Source organism: Cetorhinus maximus, chromosome 24, assembly GCF_964194155.1.
Source record: "Cetorhinus maximus chromosome 24, sCetMax3.hap1.1, whole genome shotgun sequence".
Lineage (NCBI taxonomy): Eukaryota > Metazoa > Chordata > Chondrichthyes > Lamniformes > Cetorhinidae > Cetorhinus > Cetorhinus maximus.
Window position 1 is genome coordinate 47,912,119 of NC_135902.1, and position 17,633 is coordinate 47,929,751.

Sequence of the window (17,633 nt, forward strand, 5' to 3'; positions counted from 1 at the left end):
GTTTAATTTTAAAAAAAGCAAACCAGTACATTTTCCATTCACTTTTGATGAAGTGTGGTTTGCAATCAAAAATTGAACAGGATAAAATATGTACTCTGCTTTCTTCTGCCATGGATGTTTAGCAGACCGAACCAACAAGCCTTTGATGTCTAACTTTAATTATTCTAAGGTAGTTTCACTGAACTCGCTGCAGATCAGAGCTGAAATTTCCTTGATTATAGTGTTTGTAGTCCAGAGCTACAACAACAGTGAGGAGCACCTCACTTTGAAGTTGGCATTGGTTGCTTTGCTTCTTTGTCCCAGGCCAAAGCAGCGACCCCGAACAGAGCTGATTACTTCCTGCAAAGCACTAGATAACTGTAAATACAGCGCTTTGATATCTGCCATGACTCCATGGGGCTCAGGAGGGGGGGAAGTCAGCATATGGCACATCAGTATTAGTAGCCTGAGAGATGATGCAAGTTTGTGGAGAAAGACTGAAAGCAAGTCTGTGTCTGTGTGTGTCTGTCTTACTCTCTCCCTGACTGGCTGTCTGTTTCTCTCCTCTTTCTGTTCTCTCTCTTTCTGCTCTCTGGGTGTCTGTCTCTCTCTCTCTCTCTATCTGTGTCTGTCTGTCTCTCTCTCGATTGCTATCTCTGTCTCCTGCGCTCTCTTTGATTCAGGATAATTATTGAATATAGGACAATATCCTCCTGCAATGTTTGGGATGGTTGAAAAATATGCTTTCCATGACTGCATTTAAAGCATAGTGCTTTAAAAGAGTGCAAGGTTTTTAGTGCTAAATGAACCTTTTCCGACTGCTGTAATGAGTGTAATGGAAGTGAAAGCAAATATTTTTGTTTCTCTTTTTAAAGCCATGCTGTTGCAGTTTCAAATTATTTAGCCTGGTTTTCCCCATCAACTTGGCAGTTTTTGTGAATGGCTTGTGTACTTTCTGATCTTAAATCTTAGTCGTTTAGCTCATGCCCTCTCAATGTGTGAAATAATTATTCTAATAGTGGTAAATTCTGTCTGGAATTTGCGTAGGATGTCCACTGTTTCTTTTGTCTGTTTGGATAAACAGAAATGTTACAGATCAGGGAACCGATGGATTAAAATAACTAAATCAATTTATCAGCAAAATCAAGAGTTGTAAAATACAGTGAATCAGACTAACTATTAGAATACAAGATGACTGGACATTGTAGCTCACAGTTTCTCATATTTCCTATCAACTCTTAAAGACCTAAAAATGACATGATGAACATTAACAGTTCAATCTTTTTGGTAATAAAATGTTGATAAAGGCCTTATTCCTTGAGTAGGGATGTGAAATGTATTAAACCATCATGGACTCCTTAGTCCAGGCAGAATTCAGAAAGAATCAGCAAATAGATTGTGCTTCAGATTGAAGACATAAAGCAAAGCTATTTGAAAGATATTATGGAATAATACTAGAGTAACAACTTGTGGATTTAGTATAATCCATGGCAACTTTCACACATTCAAGTAAGCCACTTTCAGCTCCAAACCACGTTTGTACTTAACATTACACAATCATGAAATTTATAGTCAAATTCCTGGTTCAAAACGCAGGTTGTTAAACACACTGTACATTAAAACCTAATTCAGAGGAACACATGAAACAAAAGTCCTTCAAATTGAATAAAGTGCAAGTTCCGCTTTTTATTCTTATTTGGCAGCACACCACTTAAAACATTTCACGATTTGTGACGTGTGTTACTGGTAGCCAAGGAGGGGGGAAAATAACTGTGGAAAACATGATAGTTGAATTGACCCAGAATAAATATTGGCTTTCCCGATCCCCTTTCAGTTTTTACATCTGTTCTGATATATAAACCAAAGTATTAAAACGGAAACTTGAAAACTGCCGTGTGGTCTTTGGGAGTCACAGGAGAAAATGTATTTCCTCCTTTAATTATCTCCCTCTTAGACCCATGCTGATGTTGAATTGTTCAGGTGCTTGAGGTCAGGCTTTTATCATGTATTATGATCATGGATGGTACAATGATGCAAATCAGGTCTCAAAAGCCTGTCAACAATGTTTGTACTCTGCATTGGAGAAGCAACGTACAGTGGCTCAGTGGAGGGACATGCTGCTGAAAAGTTGCTGGCCTGAATCTGGGCATATCCCTCTGTGTGGCTTGGACAAAAAGAGAAAATGAGGGGGGAGATATCTCCACTGGCCAGCTGTTGCATGCCATGTGGTGGTTAGCCAAGAATGATGATGGCCTTGGGACAAGATTCCAGCCGTGGTCCTTTGACCACTGAGTTTCTTGAACTGAGGGGGAAAATCAGTGTGCGTACCCTTAACTGGGGAAGTTAACATACCCTCCCTCATGAAAATAAAACAAAAACCGTGTATGATAGGTTTGGAATTCATCCAAATTCTTAAATTTAGAAAAAAAACTAATACTGGAAACCCTTAACAGAATCTATTTTTTAAAAAAATGTTTTTGATTTGAGCCCCATTGTCAGAACTAAATTCTTTGATCAGGTGCTGGCATTGACTTAATTGAGACCTAAATTTAACGTTGTTGCACCTGTTTTATGGACCTAAAATTGATGCTAAAGTAACCAATTTAGGGTATAGATTAAATCTGCCCAATTGCTCCAAATTGGCCCTCACCCTAATTTTTGAGTTGCAGCAGTTTTCATTTGAGGTGGTTTTCTTCCTTTTTTCTCTCTCCCAATTTTCTTTCCTGAAGGTGTTGCTCAAGCTTGGAGTATGTTATCCCATCTGGTACTTTGTCCAAGTGGCAAGTCGCCCTTTGTGAGTTTAATATGGTGAATATTGGTAATTGGAGGATCACCACTGAACCTAATCTTGTCTCACACAAAATCCATGTAGTTGAATTTTCCAGCACAGCTCACAGTCATCAGGAAGAGGAACCATGGTAACTTTGCCCCTCCTTGGCTTAGGGATTTTGAAGTTCAGCTTAGCACAACTTGGGACTTTCTGATCTGTATGGCTCAATCATGTATGATAAATGGCATTGTCTGGAGTCCTGAATTATACAGGTTTCATACAAAATTACTGTATAATCAAAACAAAAGCACGTGTCACAACCTTAAATAATGCACAGGTATGTGAGAATGACAGTCCTGATTAGTGAGCATGTTAATTAAACATTATACTGTATGTTACAGTCACGTACAAATACCAATAGAAGGATGAAGCTTTGGAACATGCCATTTGGTAATGCAAACTGGTGAATATTCCCAACTTTGTTTGCCTAATTAAATTGCACAGATTATATCACGTGGCCATATTATGTTTTGCTTTTCCTCTGAGACATAAACTACTCAAAATGGGGAGCAAATCGTTTTAAGGAGGAGGTTGGAAAAGAAATGATCTCAGAAGATCTGCAGTGAACCTTTGTATATCGTTCATTAAAATGTTACTTTGATTATAATATAACTCTTGGCTGCATTCCAGTTATTCCTTTGATCTTCCAGTAGAAATGCTGTAATTGAGGTTGTGATGTAAAAGAGATTTACTGGAACCCAGAAGAAAAGAAGCAGAACATTTTTTAGTTAAAAAAAAATGATATAGCAGTGGTTCTGCTTTTTAAGCAAAAATGAATATGGAATTGTTCCATTTTTTATTTTTTTGGTACTGTACTAAAGAACATTTGTGCTGGTTTTCCCCTTTCACGCTTTCCATCTAAATTATCACATTGCATATGATTAGTAGGAGAGCGAAGCTTCTTCCAATCTTTCTTAATTTGCCTTAATTCCAGCTTCAGTAGAGCATCTCCTGCAGCCACCTGCAAGACCGTTTCAGCTTCACACACCAGCCTTGCTTGCAGCCAAGACAATGGAAGGTAAATTTAAAGGCAACAGAGATGTGGTTTCTGAGATGTATGATAAGAATTAGTTGGACAACGCACACAACTAATGAAGTTTTGAGGAAAGCAGGCACACAAAAAGAACTTTTGCAAATGAACACCAAGCGACAACTACAATTCCTTGGGCTCATACTTAGGAGAGAGAAACTAGAACGTCTGGGAGTGACTGGTAAATTTGAGGGCAGCAGAGCAAGAGGGAGATAAAAGAGGAAAAACACTGATAGCTTAAGAAGCAGAACAGGTACAAAATTTGAGATCAACACCAAAATGTTGGCTGATGTTGAGCCATGATCATCAATGTTGCAAAACATGGCACCTGAAGAAGTCTGGGTTGTTTTGTACTTTGGGCAACCTCCATTGTATAGAAAACTATAAAAGGTGGCCCTATTGTGTACCCCATTGGAACACCAGTGTGAAATGCCATGTGATTAGAGGTAGTGGTTTGACGCTGATTCCATTGAGTACCTAATCTCAGTCATGTTACACATGCTTCCTTGTATTGGGAAGCAAAATGTGGAGAAAAAATCCTCTGGCCGCTCTCTTGTGCTACCTAGAAGCTTTCTTAAAGTAGTCTTGAGAGTTTCCTGGCAGCATGTTACTTCTGCAACCTCATTGGTACTGTTGGTATTTAGTCTGGGAAGAAAATGGATCCGTGTTTACTGCTAAAAAGGACCTGTTGTAATTAATGAGCTTCCACAATTGTGCATCTCCCTCTCTTCCCCAGTCCATGTGATGTAATTATAGAATCAGTCATAGAATTGTTACTGCACAGAGGAAGCCATTTGGCACATTGTGTCCATGCCAGCTCTCTCTCAGAGCAACCCACCTTGTCCCGTTCCCCTGCCTTTTTCCTGTAGTCCTGCAGATCTTTTCTCTTCGGGTAATTATCTAGTTTCTGTTTGAAAGTCATGATTAAATCTGTCTCAGCCAGACTCTCGGGCAGTGTCTGCCTCCACCACACTCTCTTGCAGTGAGGAAAATGATTGTATATTACGAAACAGATCTCTTTCATAGTCAAACACTTCAAATAGTTAAAGAGCTGCTTTTAAATAGCCAATCAATGCTAAGATCAAAGGCAACAATTGCAAGTAATTAATAATGGTCTCTTTATTCCTGAAATAAGGTGCACTCAATAGAATCTGAAAGACTAAGCAATTTAATACATACATGGTCCACTCTACTTTAAAAATATTTCTTTTAGTGTATCAACTACTTCTTTGTAATTGAACCTAACGTTCTTAAATTCTGACCTATCTGTGTTTTATTGAAGATCCTGTTCCCATTATTTACCTTTTGGCTTGAGGACCAGCTGGCCATACTCGTAACATTCACAAAGAGAAACCTTGTGTGGAAAACACAGGGGAGAAGATTGTCACACCACACTTGATGGGGCGTGGGAGAGGGCTGGAGGAGAGTGAGAGAGAGGAAAAAAGAAAGTAAATCAGGGAGAGAAATGAGGGTGACTATCTAAAGGGAATATCCTATCCAGGAGGAAGCAGTACAGAATTACAGTTCTTGGCTCCCACAATTAAGAGGAGTAAAGACTACAGTTGACGATAACTAGGAATGGTCATGCCGGAGGCTGGATAGCCTGATTTGCAGCCTTGCAGAAGTCCTGCCTGGTGTGTTACATTCCAAGGGTAAGGGTCATAACTGATCAAGTGAAAAAAAACTTCTGGAAAGGGAGATAAACTACCCAATATTCCCAGGAAAGAATAGGTGAAGGTCTTGTGGATTGAGTTTGAGTGTTCAGGAAGAACAAACTAGACAGGAAAGAGATTAAGTAATTCAAAATGCCAGTTGGGAAGTAAAGAAATAATCCCATTACTATATGAAGTTCCCAACAACCAAGCAAAAAAGATAATTCTGGGATTTGCTATTGATCACCAGATCAAAGTGTGAAGAACAGGTTACTTCACAAAGCAATAAGGAAGATGGATGCAACCAGAAATATCATTGTGAGAGACTGTAACCAACCAATTATAAACTGGAAGTGCACAGCAGATGGCGTCTGAGCTAGCAATTATAATACATGATGGTGTTAGGGTATCAGAAGATGTAAAGGAGATAATCCAGATGGAATGATGATACCTTAGGATGACAGAAACCTTAATGTTGAATCTGATTTTATGTGGGATAAATAATATGGGATATACTTTGAAAGAGTCAGTGCTAATGGAATAGAGAGAGATTTTAAACAACTTGATTGGGACATGGTACATGTGGCTAAGCATGCAGAATAAATATATGCCGCAGATTAAACAAATGTGACTCCAATTGAGTTAACACAAAAGAACAATGTGAAACAAATGAGAAAACAAATTCTTTCATGCATTTTGCATGAAAAAACTGAAGAATACAGGTATCTCCATAAATGTGAAAAGGCAGTCACGGGTAGGAGTTTGGTGTGGAGGGGTGTAAACAAGAAACTAGAAATGTACATAACTGTAGAAGCAAAACACTATATAAAGCCTGTTAAATCCTGCTGCACTTGCTTGCAACTTTTTCCATTACACGTTCCTATGTCCACAGTTCTAGTGGGAACTACATTTGTAAACTTGTCACACCAATTGCACCTCCTCTAATGGAGAAGCTATAGCATCACCACTGACAGGAGGTTATAATTACAGTATGACGAGTTTACATTGCTTCCATTAGAAATGTGGTTATATGAATTTATGATAGATATATAAAAATAAGGATAATGTGTGACTTCAGATTGGAGACTGATGTATGTCTGTGTGCCCAGGATCAATTAAATATCCCCTGCTCCAACCTGCTTCATCTTAAGACTACTGTCTTGACCATTGTTCATAATGCCATAAATGAATAACTACTGGCAAGAAATTCTGCCCACATTATAGCAGAAAGCACGTTATGAAAGAGAAAAAAATTAGGATGCAAGTGGCATAAGCTAAAAGCAATTAAGATAAAAGATTACTTCTTGGATGTATTCACTTGAGAAACCCTATTAGCATTGTCACCAATTGAATCTAATGACTTTCGCATTACTCATGTGGAGATCCAAAGCACGCTCAAAGACTTCAAAACTAATTCCCAACAAGTAACAAATACAGGGAGGTCTAACAGAATTGGAAATAAGCCAATGCAATACTTCTTTCCAAAAAGGTTAAAAACAAACCTAATTTGCTTACATGCCCGTTAGTTTTGCATTGATTATTGGCAAAATAATGGAATTGATCAACAGGAACAAATTTGAGGATTACTAATTATAAGTATTCTAAACCGTGAAGAGCATAGTGTTAAACTTCAAAAGGACATAGCCTGGTGGAACGGGCAGACAAGTGGTAGATGGAACTTAATGCAGTGAAGTGATTCATTTTAGTGGGAAGAATGAGGAGACTCCATTTAAAATAAAGGGTACAATTCTAAAGGAGGTGCAGGAGCAGAGGGACCTGGGGTTATTTGTACACAAATCATTGCAAGTGGCTGGGCAGTTCAAGAGTTTAGTTACTAAAGCACAAGGGATCCTATAATTAGGGGCATAGAGTACAAAAGCAAGGAAGTTATGAGAAACCAGTATGAAACACTAGTTCGGCCTCAACTGAAGTACTGTGTCCAGTTTTAGGCACCACATTTTAGGAATAATGTGAAGTCATTGGAGATGGTGCAGAAAAGATCCACGAGAATGGTTCCACGGATGAGGGACTTAACGTTACATGGATAGATTGGAGAAGCTGGGCTTGTTCTCCTTGGAGACATTAAGCTTGAGAGGAGATTTGATTCGAGGTGTGCAAAATCATGTGGTGGCTGGACAGAGTAGATGGGGAGAAGCTGTTCTTGTTGGTGGAAGGATCGAAAACCTGAGGACATGGATTTAAGGTGATTAGCAAAAGATGCAATGTTGACATGAGGAAAAGCTTTTTTATGCAGCACTCTAGAATGCACTGCCTCAGAGTGTGGTGGAGGCAGGTTGAACTGTGATTTTCAAAAGACAGTTGGATAATTGAAGAGAAAAAAAATTGCAGGGCTGTGGGGAAAGGGCAGGAAAGTGGGACTAGGTCAGTTGCTCTTGCAGAGAGCTGACACAAACATGTCAGACCGAATGGCCTCCCATCTTGTAACCATTCTATAATTCTATAACATAGTCTATGGCACCCGGCGCTGATTTGGAAAGGGGAAAGAAATCCTAGCTGTTTTAACAACTGACTTTTTTTTTGGGGTAAAGTTATATCTCCCAACCGGGTGTTGGAAAGCCCAATGACGTAGTGTATGCAGACAAATTGAAAAGATGAATATACTCCACGATGGATATTTGAAGCAGAGAAGATGAGGTATTTTTGGAAGAGAGTAGTGCAGCTAGATTGCTTTAGTAAAGAGCTGGCACAATGGGATGACTGGTTGTTTTCTATGCTGTAAATCTCTATGGTTTTATGAATGACTTAAGGCAGTCTTTATCTTGGTAAAGCTTGGGTAAGAATTGGCTGAATAATAGGACACAGTGAGTACCAGGAAGGGGCAGTGATGATATAAAAACAGAAAATGCTGGAAAAGCTCAGCTGGTCTGACAGCATCTGTGGAGCGAGAAACAGAGTTAACAATTCGAGTCCATATGATTCTTCTTCAGAGATAGTAATTCACCAAGTAAATAATAGGTTGAGCTAATAAACAACATGGTGTGTGATAATGGTATCAAAATCATTTATTTTTAAAAAATCCACCATACCTTTAATAAGTGCAGGACTCGCTTGTCTTGTGCTATTTTTTTTAAAAAAAAGTAAATGTAATTTACATAACTGAACAGATCTTCTCTTTTTAGGGTGAAGGCAAGAGTTAAGTGGTAGCATTAGCCATTACATATACTTATTAACTTCAGGATTTCAAAGCCACATGCTCAGAGGGCAGAAACATAGCTCATGATAAATGAAAGTATGTCTTATTGTAGCAATTAAGCAGGGGTGCCCCAGTAAAACATGTTTGACCCCTTGATATTTCTTGTCTTTGTCAATGACCTGGTGGATGTAATTGAAAGCGATCGCTTTGTTGTTAATGGCATCATCCTTTGAGTAGTTAACTTCTCACCTTAAAGACCAATAACCTACTACTGCAGGCAGACACAGACATTTCAGCAGTTGCTGGATAAATGGGCTGGTACCTTAATTATTCAGAAGACTATGATCACCAATTTCCTTCAAGGGTAGCATTTTTCCATTTAGAAACATTCATCATTTTTGTTTAACCAATTTAACATTATCCATGCCTAAAACTTCCTGTGTTTCAGTGCTCCTCCAGGTTAAAGAAAGGGGCATTTCTTACAAGGGTCTGAATGATCTAATAACCTGGTCATTAATATCTGAGCTACAATACTTTTTTTTAAAGAATAGCAAGTGACATTCTAATTCTTGAACACTATACACAAATGGCTCCAATCCATTAAAAAAAACAATTTTAAAAACTCAGCATTTAATATTTACCTGCAAGATTATTCAATGATTGTGATTTTGCTTTGAGTCCCTTGTGTATACACTATAAATAACTACACTCCATCTACTTTGCAAACCTTGAAAGTGGCGGAATCTATTAGAGATGACAAATGCATGTGGCTTAAAATGCAGCACGTGTGCAGAATTTTCACGTCGAAGTTGAATTAAAAGGACAGGGTCTTGAACCAATGAGAAGCCCACTGCAAAATAAGACCTAACATCAGTGCCAGATTACTGTTTGGCACACAATCACGATGACTCTGGACTAGCACATTATAAATGCTGAACCTGTTCATTTGATATTCCTGCCTGCTATTTTGGCAGAGATGTTGGTTGGCCTGTTTAAATGAGTTGGCACCTGCACTAAAAAGCAGAGAGGAATTTGAGATGACTGTTGAGCATTTGTACATCTGTAAGTATAATTTCAATAAAATGTTTGCATGTGATTTCACACATCTTTGGCTACATTTGACAAATTAATGATGCCATGTAGTTCTGGTGCATACCAGGAATAGTAGCACCGCGGTTATATTACTGGACCAATAATCCAGAGGCCTGGATTAATGACCCAGAGTCATGAGTTCAAATCCACTACAGCAGCAGGGGAATATAAATTCAGTTAGTTAAATAAATCAGGAAGAAAATGTTCAGATTCCATATGGGTGACCATGTAACTACTAAATTGTTATAAAAATCCCCTTTTGGTTCACTAATGCCCTTTAGGAGAAGAAACCTGTCTTGACCTCAGCCTGGCCTACACGTGTCTCCAGACCACAACAATGCAATTAACTCTTAACTGTCCTCTGAAATTACCCAGCAAGCCACACAGTTGTACCAAACTGCTACGACGAATGTGGGAGTACCCTCACCACACGGACTATAACAGTTCAAGAAGGTAACTCATCACCACTTTCTTCAGGGCAATTAGGGATGGGCATTAAATTGTGGCCTTGCCATAGAATGAATAAAAAAGAAACATTGGCATGCACCACATAAGTTTGTTGCATTGTTTGTCAGTATTAAGTTGGTAATTTAAGAGAGCATAACAACATAACATAAGAAATATGAGCAGGAGTAGGCCATTCGGCCCCTCAAGCTTGCCCTGCCATTCAATAAGATCATGGCTGATCTGCCCCAGGCCTCAACTCCTCTTTCATGCCAGCACCTCTTAGCCCTCAGCTCCCCAATATTTCAAAAATCTATCTACTTCCTCTTTAAATACTTTGTGATCTAGCCTCCACAACTCTCTGGGGTAGAGAACTCCAGACATTCATTACCCTCTGAGAGAAGAAATTCCTTCGCATCTCTAAATGAGTATCCCCTTATTCTGTAACTATGTCCCCTAATTTGAGATTCCCCCACTAGTGGAAACATCTTCTCAACATCTACCCTGTCAAGCCCCCTCAGAATCTTGTACGTTTCAATAAGATCACCCTCGTTCTTCTAAACTCCAATGAATTAAGGCCTAACCTGTTTAGCTATTCTTGATTTATCAACCCCTTCAACCCAGGAATCAGCCTGGCGGAACTCTTTTTTACTGATGTGGGGGATAGCAAGGATGGTGCAGTTGCAAGGTCATATCTCCTTGTTTTGCTTTTCTGCTAGAGAAAAAGGACTTCATTATGTTTGACCAGTTAATGCAGTAAGATTCTTGATGCTTATATTCTCTAAAGTCTGCTTGAAATCTAGACACTTAACAAAAGAAAATGTTAAAAATTTTGGACAGACTCATAATTATCATCCTCCTGTAGCCTGGTTAAACTGTAATTGTAACCCTGTTTTGATACACAAACCATAATTCAACAATTAAACGTTTTTTTTAGCTAAGTACTTTATTTAGTAATATGCTTGCCACATGGTATGTTAATTTTGGCTAGGTGCCCTGAAATTGCTGTAAACACCATTTAATATTGAATTTCAGCACATTTATCTCCATAAATGATTTCTATTTTTCAATAGCCACTATCTTCAGTTCAGAGAATGTACATAGAAAACACTGGAAATTTGGATAGTGCTTGTATTTAATGTCCTTTACATTTCTTCATTTTTGTGTATTGTTGTGACCCATTCAGTGGTGCATTTTGTCAAATTTTTATTGATTGCCCAATAACTGAAGAATTGTGTTGTTATGGTATGTCGAAACAGCAGCTCAAATCCCAGTCTTCAGCTTTTAAGGGGATTCTGAACGGGACATGCGGTCTATTTCTTGTTGGATTCCTAATGCAGAATTACGAATTTTGCTAGCAGTAGGTTCACCCAACAAATAACTGAAAGAATTTTTTAAGCCAATGAAGGTTGCCTGCTAAAGCACTCCAGTTGAACTACCCAAACTGTTACAAGAAGATCGCAAGATAATTGAAGTTTCAACTCACATTGGAGGATTCATCAAGAAAGACCCTAAAGTTTCCCTGTCGTTGCATCCAATTGTTTATTAAATGACCCAGGTATTTGCCTCAGCTACTCTTACTGGGAATTCTTAAAACTTTGGACCTCTCCAGATGCCTAGAATCCTGCCTGCTGAGAGTTTACTCGGGCATGGGGACCTAACCCGTTGACATGAGGGGCTGGGATCTTGGGATGGGAATTCCCACTGTGGGAATTTTCTCTTCCCTGACTTCCCTACTGCTGAGTGACCTGGGTGTTCGGTTGAACTGGCATATGTGCCTGCTCAATGCTGCAGTGTCTTAACCCGGACTCCCATTAAACAACTTGCATTTGTTTGCATCTTAAGTGTTTCATAGAGTTGTAAGATTCTGGCTCTGCTCGTTATGGTATGTTCCCTTTGTAATTGGGCTGTGGCTAAAAAAAAAAAGCTTGCTTTGAAATGAGGTGGTTGCCAAACTGCTCCCTACAACCAGACACTCATGATATGCCCATAGTGACGTGGACTTTTAAATTAATTGGTGCCATCTTGATTCCAGCAGAGTCAGGAACAGAGATCACCAGTCCCAGCTTCATCACAGTTCTACCCACAGAGGAAACCAAGCACTTCAAGACCTCAGATACTTTGGGATGGGGATAACGTACATAGAATAATGAAAGCATTTTTAAGAGTTGATGCAAGAGGGTTTGGATGCCACTGAAGTTTCTCTTCTAATTATTGCTTTGCACCTATACATTTGAAAACTTATTTTGAATATCTTGCTCTTGAAAGAATACCTTGCTGTATGATAACTGACTACTTCTCTGCATCCAAACTTTGAGCCTTAGCTTCCTCTATATAAGAACTGTCCTCTTACTTTTCAAAACTATCATCGTTCCTTGCTCAAAGGAAACACCCACACACATCTTTTGACCTTGCTAACTATCTCCAATCTCCCTTTGCTGACCAGGGTCCTTGAATGTGTTGCTGCCCCCAAGATTTGCATCTACCACATCTCTTCTAATCAGATTTCCACCCCTCATATAGCACCCAAATAAAGTCTCATGTAACATTCTCATGACATTGGCGCATTATTCCATCTTCCTTGACCCTTCTGCACCCTTTGACATAGCTCACATGATTCTCCACTACCTCCAACCTGCCAGGCTGGCCGACATTGAATGTTACAAAGACTGGAATGTCCACTATCTAAACATTGAGAAGAACTGACTGTCACCAGCCCCCTTCCTGGTCACTCTGTCTGAACCAGGTAATTCATAATGTGTTCCAAGCCCTACCTGAGTTGCCATCTTGACTGTTCCATTTCTGTTCCATCTCACCATAGAAGACTATACCTTCATCTGTGTAGACCCCACTCTCTCAAATTCTCTCTCTTAAACCCTTCTGCTTCTCCACCTCCCTCAAGATATTCCTCAAAACCTACCTCTTTGATCAAATGTTTGATCACTCCTAATCTCTCCTTCCTTGGCTAAGAATCCATTTATGAAGCACCTTGGGATGTTTTCTGTGCTGAAGACATGATACAAATGCAAGCTGAGTGTGCATATATCTAATGTATTGTATATTTTATAGTGAGATTTTAAAAGCATCTGTGCCCTGTACATCGCTGAGCAGGTTTATGCTCAGGACAACTTTAATTTGTTTTTAGTACTTCAAACTGACTGTCATTGCCTTTCCTCACAAGATTTGTAAAATGTTTTCAGAAATAGCTGATTTATAGATGAGAGTACCAGCTGTGACAATGCAATTACCTTTCCACCAGATTGTAGGGAAGTGTATTGGAATGTGACTGCTTGCTGACGCATCACGTTTATGATGTAAATTTTATAATGAATTGAATATAAATTAGACGTCTCCATGATTGCTCAGTAAGTTAATATGATGGAAGCTCCTTTTTTTCCTGTTGACTGTAAGTGTTGTAAATTTGGATAGTTTTCCTAGTTTCTGGCATACTGTATGCTGTCTCTTTGCTAGGCTACAGCAAGGCTAACTTAGGCTTTGGAGTCAGTGCAGAAAAGGGCCACCAAACTGATTCTTAAGTTTAATCTATCCAAACCAAGAAGCTAGATGGGATTTTTTTTTACTCCTAAGCAGCGTAATATTTAAATATTGAAGTCTCCTTAAAGGAATAGATTAATTTAACTCCAATAATATGCTTGCGATTGCCACAGAAACTCTAAAATAGGGATCATTGACTCAGTATTTGAATTGAGAAAGTGCACCAACAGTTTAGCTTGAAGTATTTTACCTAGAGATTGGTGAATGTGTGTAATGTGCTTCTGAGGGAGACTGTGGAGGCAGCTCATGTGGGAAAAAATTAAGGGTGATTTGAGTTGATATTGGAGGGGGTGGGTGATTGAGAGGTATTAATTTTTCAGACTGGAAATGCAGGTTTGGTTCTGTACTTACTTAATTTTCCTGTTTGATGTCAGTCCATAACATAATTTGATTCCAAGGACTCAGTAATTGTGGCATTGATGGTGTACGATGAATGGAATTACGTTAACTGGAAAATTTAGAAAGGGACTTGGCAATAATAGTAGACATTTTTCTTTCAGTAACTAGGCAATATAACAAAGCAGTTAAAAAAGCTAACAAAATGTTGATAATATATAGCTACAGCAACAGAACACCAGTATACAGCACAGAGGCGTTGCTAAGATTCTGCAGTATATTGGTCTGATCATGTTTAAAGGACATGTCATAGGAGAGTGGGCAAGGTGGCAAAAATTGAGACAATGGACATTTTACTACATTCCTTTATGGAAGAGAGTATTTTATGTCACTGACATTATCTTTGTTGCGAACAAGAAAATAGTTGCTTCTGCGCAGTCTGATGGAATGTTGTCTTTGCGCTGCTTCCGACATCAGTATGTTGTGCCTGCAATTCAGTTGGAATTATTGTCAAAGATGAGACCTTTTCAGAAATGCTTTGAAAAGCAGAAGAACCTCAAAAACCCCTCACTTTCCAGAAAGATTGCAGAGAATTGTTGTTAAGGGAATGACTGCAATCTACAGGACCTCAAAAGAATTCTTTTTGCAGGCCTTGAATAGCAAAATCTGCTATCAGCAACTTGATATATGCAGTTTAATGGAATCAGGATCATAAGGCTTGTGACCTCAAGATATACACACACCTATGGTAACCCACAAAGACAAAATCTTGGATATCACAATGGTAAATAGCATCCATATATACACTCTTATTTTAAACCAGGACATCTTTTTTCTTAAAATGTCAAATTGTTCTGATACAAATTCAGTACAGGAACATTTAAAATAGTTGGAAATGCGTATTATAAAATTTTGGCATATGCTGCTGTAATCTACTACTCTTACCTGTAAGAAAATGCCTTGTATTTGATTCTCAAGCGTGCCATGCATATTTCTTTTGGAATTCCAGGTGGTTATGTTTTTCGTGAAGAAAGGGGGAAATTTGGTCTTGTGGTGCTCGAGAGTTGGCCATGCTGGATTTGCACCCTGGGGCTCTTCTCCAAATTCATAGTATCTGCATTTGTGTAAACTTTACCCAACCCAATTCAGTCCCACACATTTTGGTTCTGAATAAATGGTACTTCCAAAGTATTGAGTCTCGTATGGTAACAGATCCTTGGCACCTAGATTCATTGTCTTACTGACAAAAATTCACTCAAGATATTGTTGCTAATAGGAAGGTTAATTCACTTGCGGTTGTTGTAGCACCAGTAATCACTTGTCTATGAAAAGAATTATATTTACAGTCTGTGCATAGTGGGGTTCCAAATATACTGCAAGGAATGCCGCTGGTTTCTTTTGAGGTAGCACAAAAATTTTGGAACTAGAATGTTTTGGAGAGTTGCTGTAAGCAGACACACTTTCCTCATTTAAAAAAAAAAATCTATAATTAAGATGATTTTAATTCACTGTACTATAATCTACTGTGTTATGTTTCCCTAAAAGCTACACCACCCAGGCTTGTTTGTCTTTCCAAATTAAATTTCTAACACAAGTCCAGGTAATGTCGATTATGCTGAAAATTACTCTGTAAACCCCATTCTTCATTTTTTTTTTTGTAGAGTCCAGTTGACATCCAACCCCTGAAACTGGAATCCCTAGGAGCATCCATCACCAAAGAGCATTTGAAGGTACACACTGCTCGGTCATCCAGCCTTTTCACTCCATCTTCAATAATCACAAGTCTTAAGTGAAATGGTAATCCATATGTCAGTTATCAGAACCAAGTGTTGGGAATGTTGTGAGCATGAGTTCCAAAACTAGACCTGTTTTGGTCGATTAAATTTTAGTTGGGACGTACCCAGCTCGGTTCCATTTAAATATGAAATTATGCTTCAAGTGAATTCAGAAGGTGGGAGTGGTGTTGGTGGGTGCTTATTTCTGAGTATCTCTGACTCACTTTAAATTCCTTGGGATTCAGAGCCAAACTCAGTATTGTGTGATTGTTCTCTGGTCCAGGATCCTATACTACTGATACCATGAAAAGAGCACTGGAGATACATTTGAAGGTACTGGACTTACAGATGACGTAATGCCACAAAAACAGCCAGCATCCAACCTTAAGTGTGTTTTTTAACAGAAAACTTGATTAGTTGAAATATAACGAGGCATACAGCACACTTAATTTTTAATAACTTTTGCTTGGGTTTGTTAATTAAAATTATGGCTATTTTAAAAACTTTAATGTATGGAATGGAATTACATTGATCTACTTTGAGGCCATACTGATATAACTTGACTCTGCTTGTAAAAATTAATTTAAATGCTTCAAAACCAGTATTAAAATGTTCTTACCCACCGATTGACTTTATGACACTTAGCGTATCCGTAAAAGAGTATCCATAAAAGCTGTCCTTTTGATCCTAGTTATTTGATTATGCTGATGACATCACATCCAATGTTACTCAGTAATTGGAAACATTGCTCAGTTGTGTTATATGTAACCTTGTATAGCAAGACAATTTCATCAGTCCAGGCTTTACTTTGACTGTTTGAAAGTTGATTTAGTATGGTCGCCTTGCTGTGAAACTTTAGGGTAAATGGGACCACCCAACAGCCTCTGTAAATTAATTTATTGCAAGGAATTCCAATGCAATGGGAATTCAAAAAAAACCCTTTCTATTAAAAGTAATGAAAGCTGAGTATAAATTATTTCCTTTTACTGTTGAATTCTTTAAAGTCATTTTTTTTTTTTTTGCAACACTTGTGGTTGAAAACATTGCATGTCCTATTTTCCCATTTCGAATAAAATACTCATAAGGTGGAATTTCCTTTGTTGGGTATGGTAGCATAGTGGCTATGTTACTGGTCTAGTAATCTAGAGCCTGGACAATGATCTGGAGACATGAGTTCAAATCCCACCACAGCAGCTGGGAATTTAAATTAGATTAAATAAAATGAATAAAAAGTTAGATTCAATAATGATGACCATCTCTCTCTCTCTCTCTCTCTCTCTCTCTCTCTCTCTCTCTCTCTCTCTCCCCCCCCCACGGTGGTTGACAGGGCCCTCAACCCTGTCCGACCCGTCTCCCACACTTCTCCCCTCGCCCCTTCTCCTCCCTTCCAGAACCATGATAGGATCCCCCCAGTCCTAACTTTTCATCCCACCAGCCAAAGGATCATCCTGCGCCATTTCTGCCAACTCCAACATGGTGCCACCACCAAACACATCTTCCCCACCAACCCATCTTCCCCTCATACCCCTTGTCAGCATTTCATAGGGGCTGTTCCCTCCAGGACAGACTGGTCCACTCCTCCATCACCTCCAACTCCTCATCCCCTTCCCACAGCACCTTCTCATGCAATCGCAGAAGGTGCAACACCTGAACCTTTACCTCCTCCCTCCTCACCGTCCAAGGCCCCAAACACTCCTTTCAGGTGAAGCAGTGCTTCACTTGCACCTCCTTCAATTTGGTCGTCTGCATTCGCTGCTCCAATGCGGCCTCCTCTACATTGGAGAGA

The 17,633-nt window shown here is 39.0% G+C and overlaps 1 protein-coding gene and 1 long non-coding RNA gene across 4 annotated transcripts in view; one reads left to right on the forward strand and one right to left on the reverse strand.

Moving 5' to 3' along the window:
• LOC144699875 (uncharacterized) overlaps positions 1-17,633 on the reverse strand; it is a 425,222-nt gene that overhangs the window by 216,737 nt on the left and 190,852 nt on the right. The window lies entirely within an intron of this gene.
• aspscr1 (ASPSCR1 tether for SLC2A4, UBX domain containing) overlaps positions 1-17,633 on the forward strand; it is a 200,490-nt gene that overhangs the window by 93,009 nt on the left and 89,848 nt on the right. For 2 of the 3 annotated variants that reach the window (XM_078571200.1, XM_078571203.1), the window contains one exon: positions 15,734-15,802. The exons of the other annotated variant lie outside the window; for it this stretch is intronic. In XM_078571200.1, coding sequence (XP_078427326.1) covers positions 15,734-15,802 — 69 coding nt within the window. The remainder of the gene's footprint in view (positions 1-15,733; positions 15,803-17,633) is intronic. 3 annotated transcript variants of the gene reach the window in all.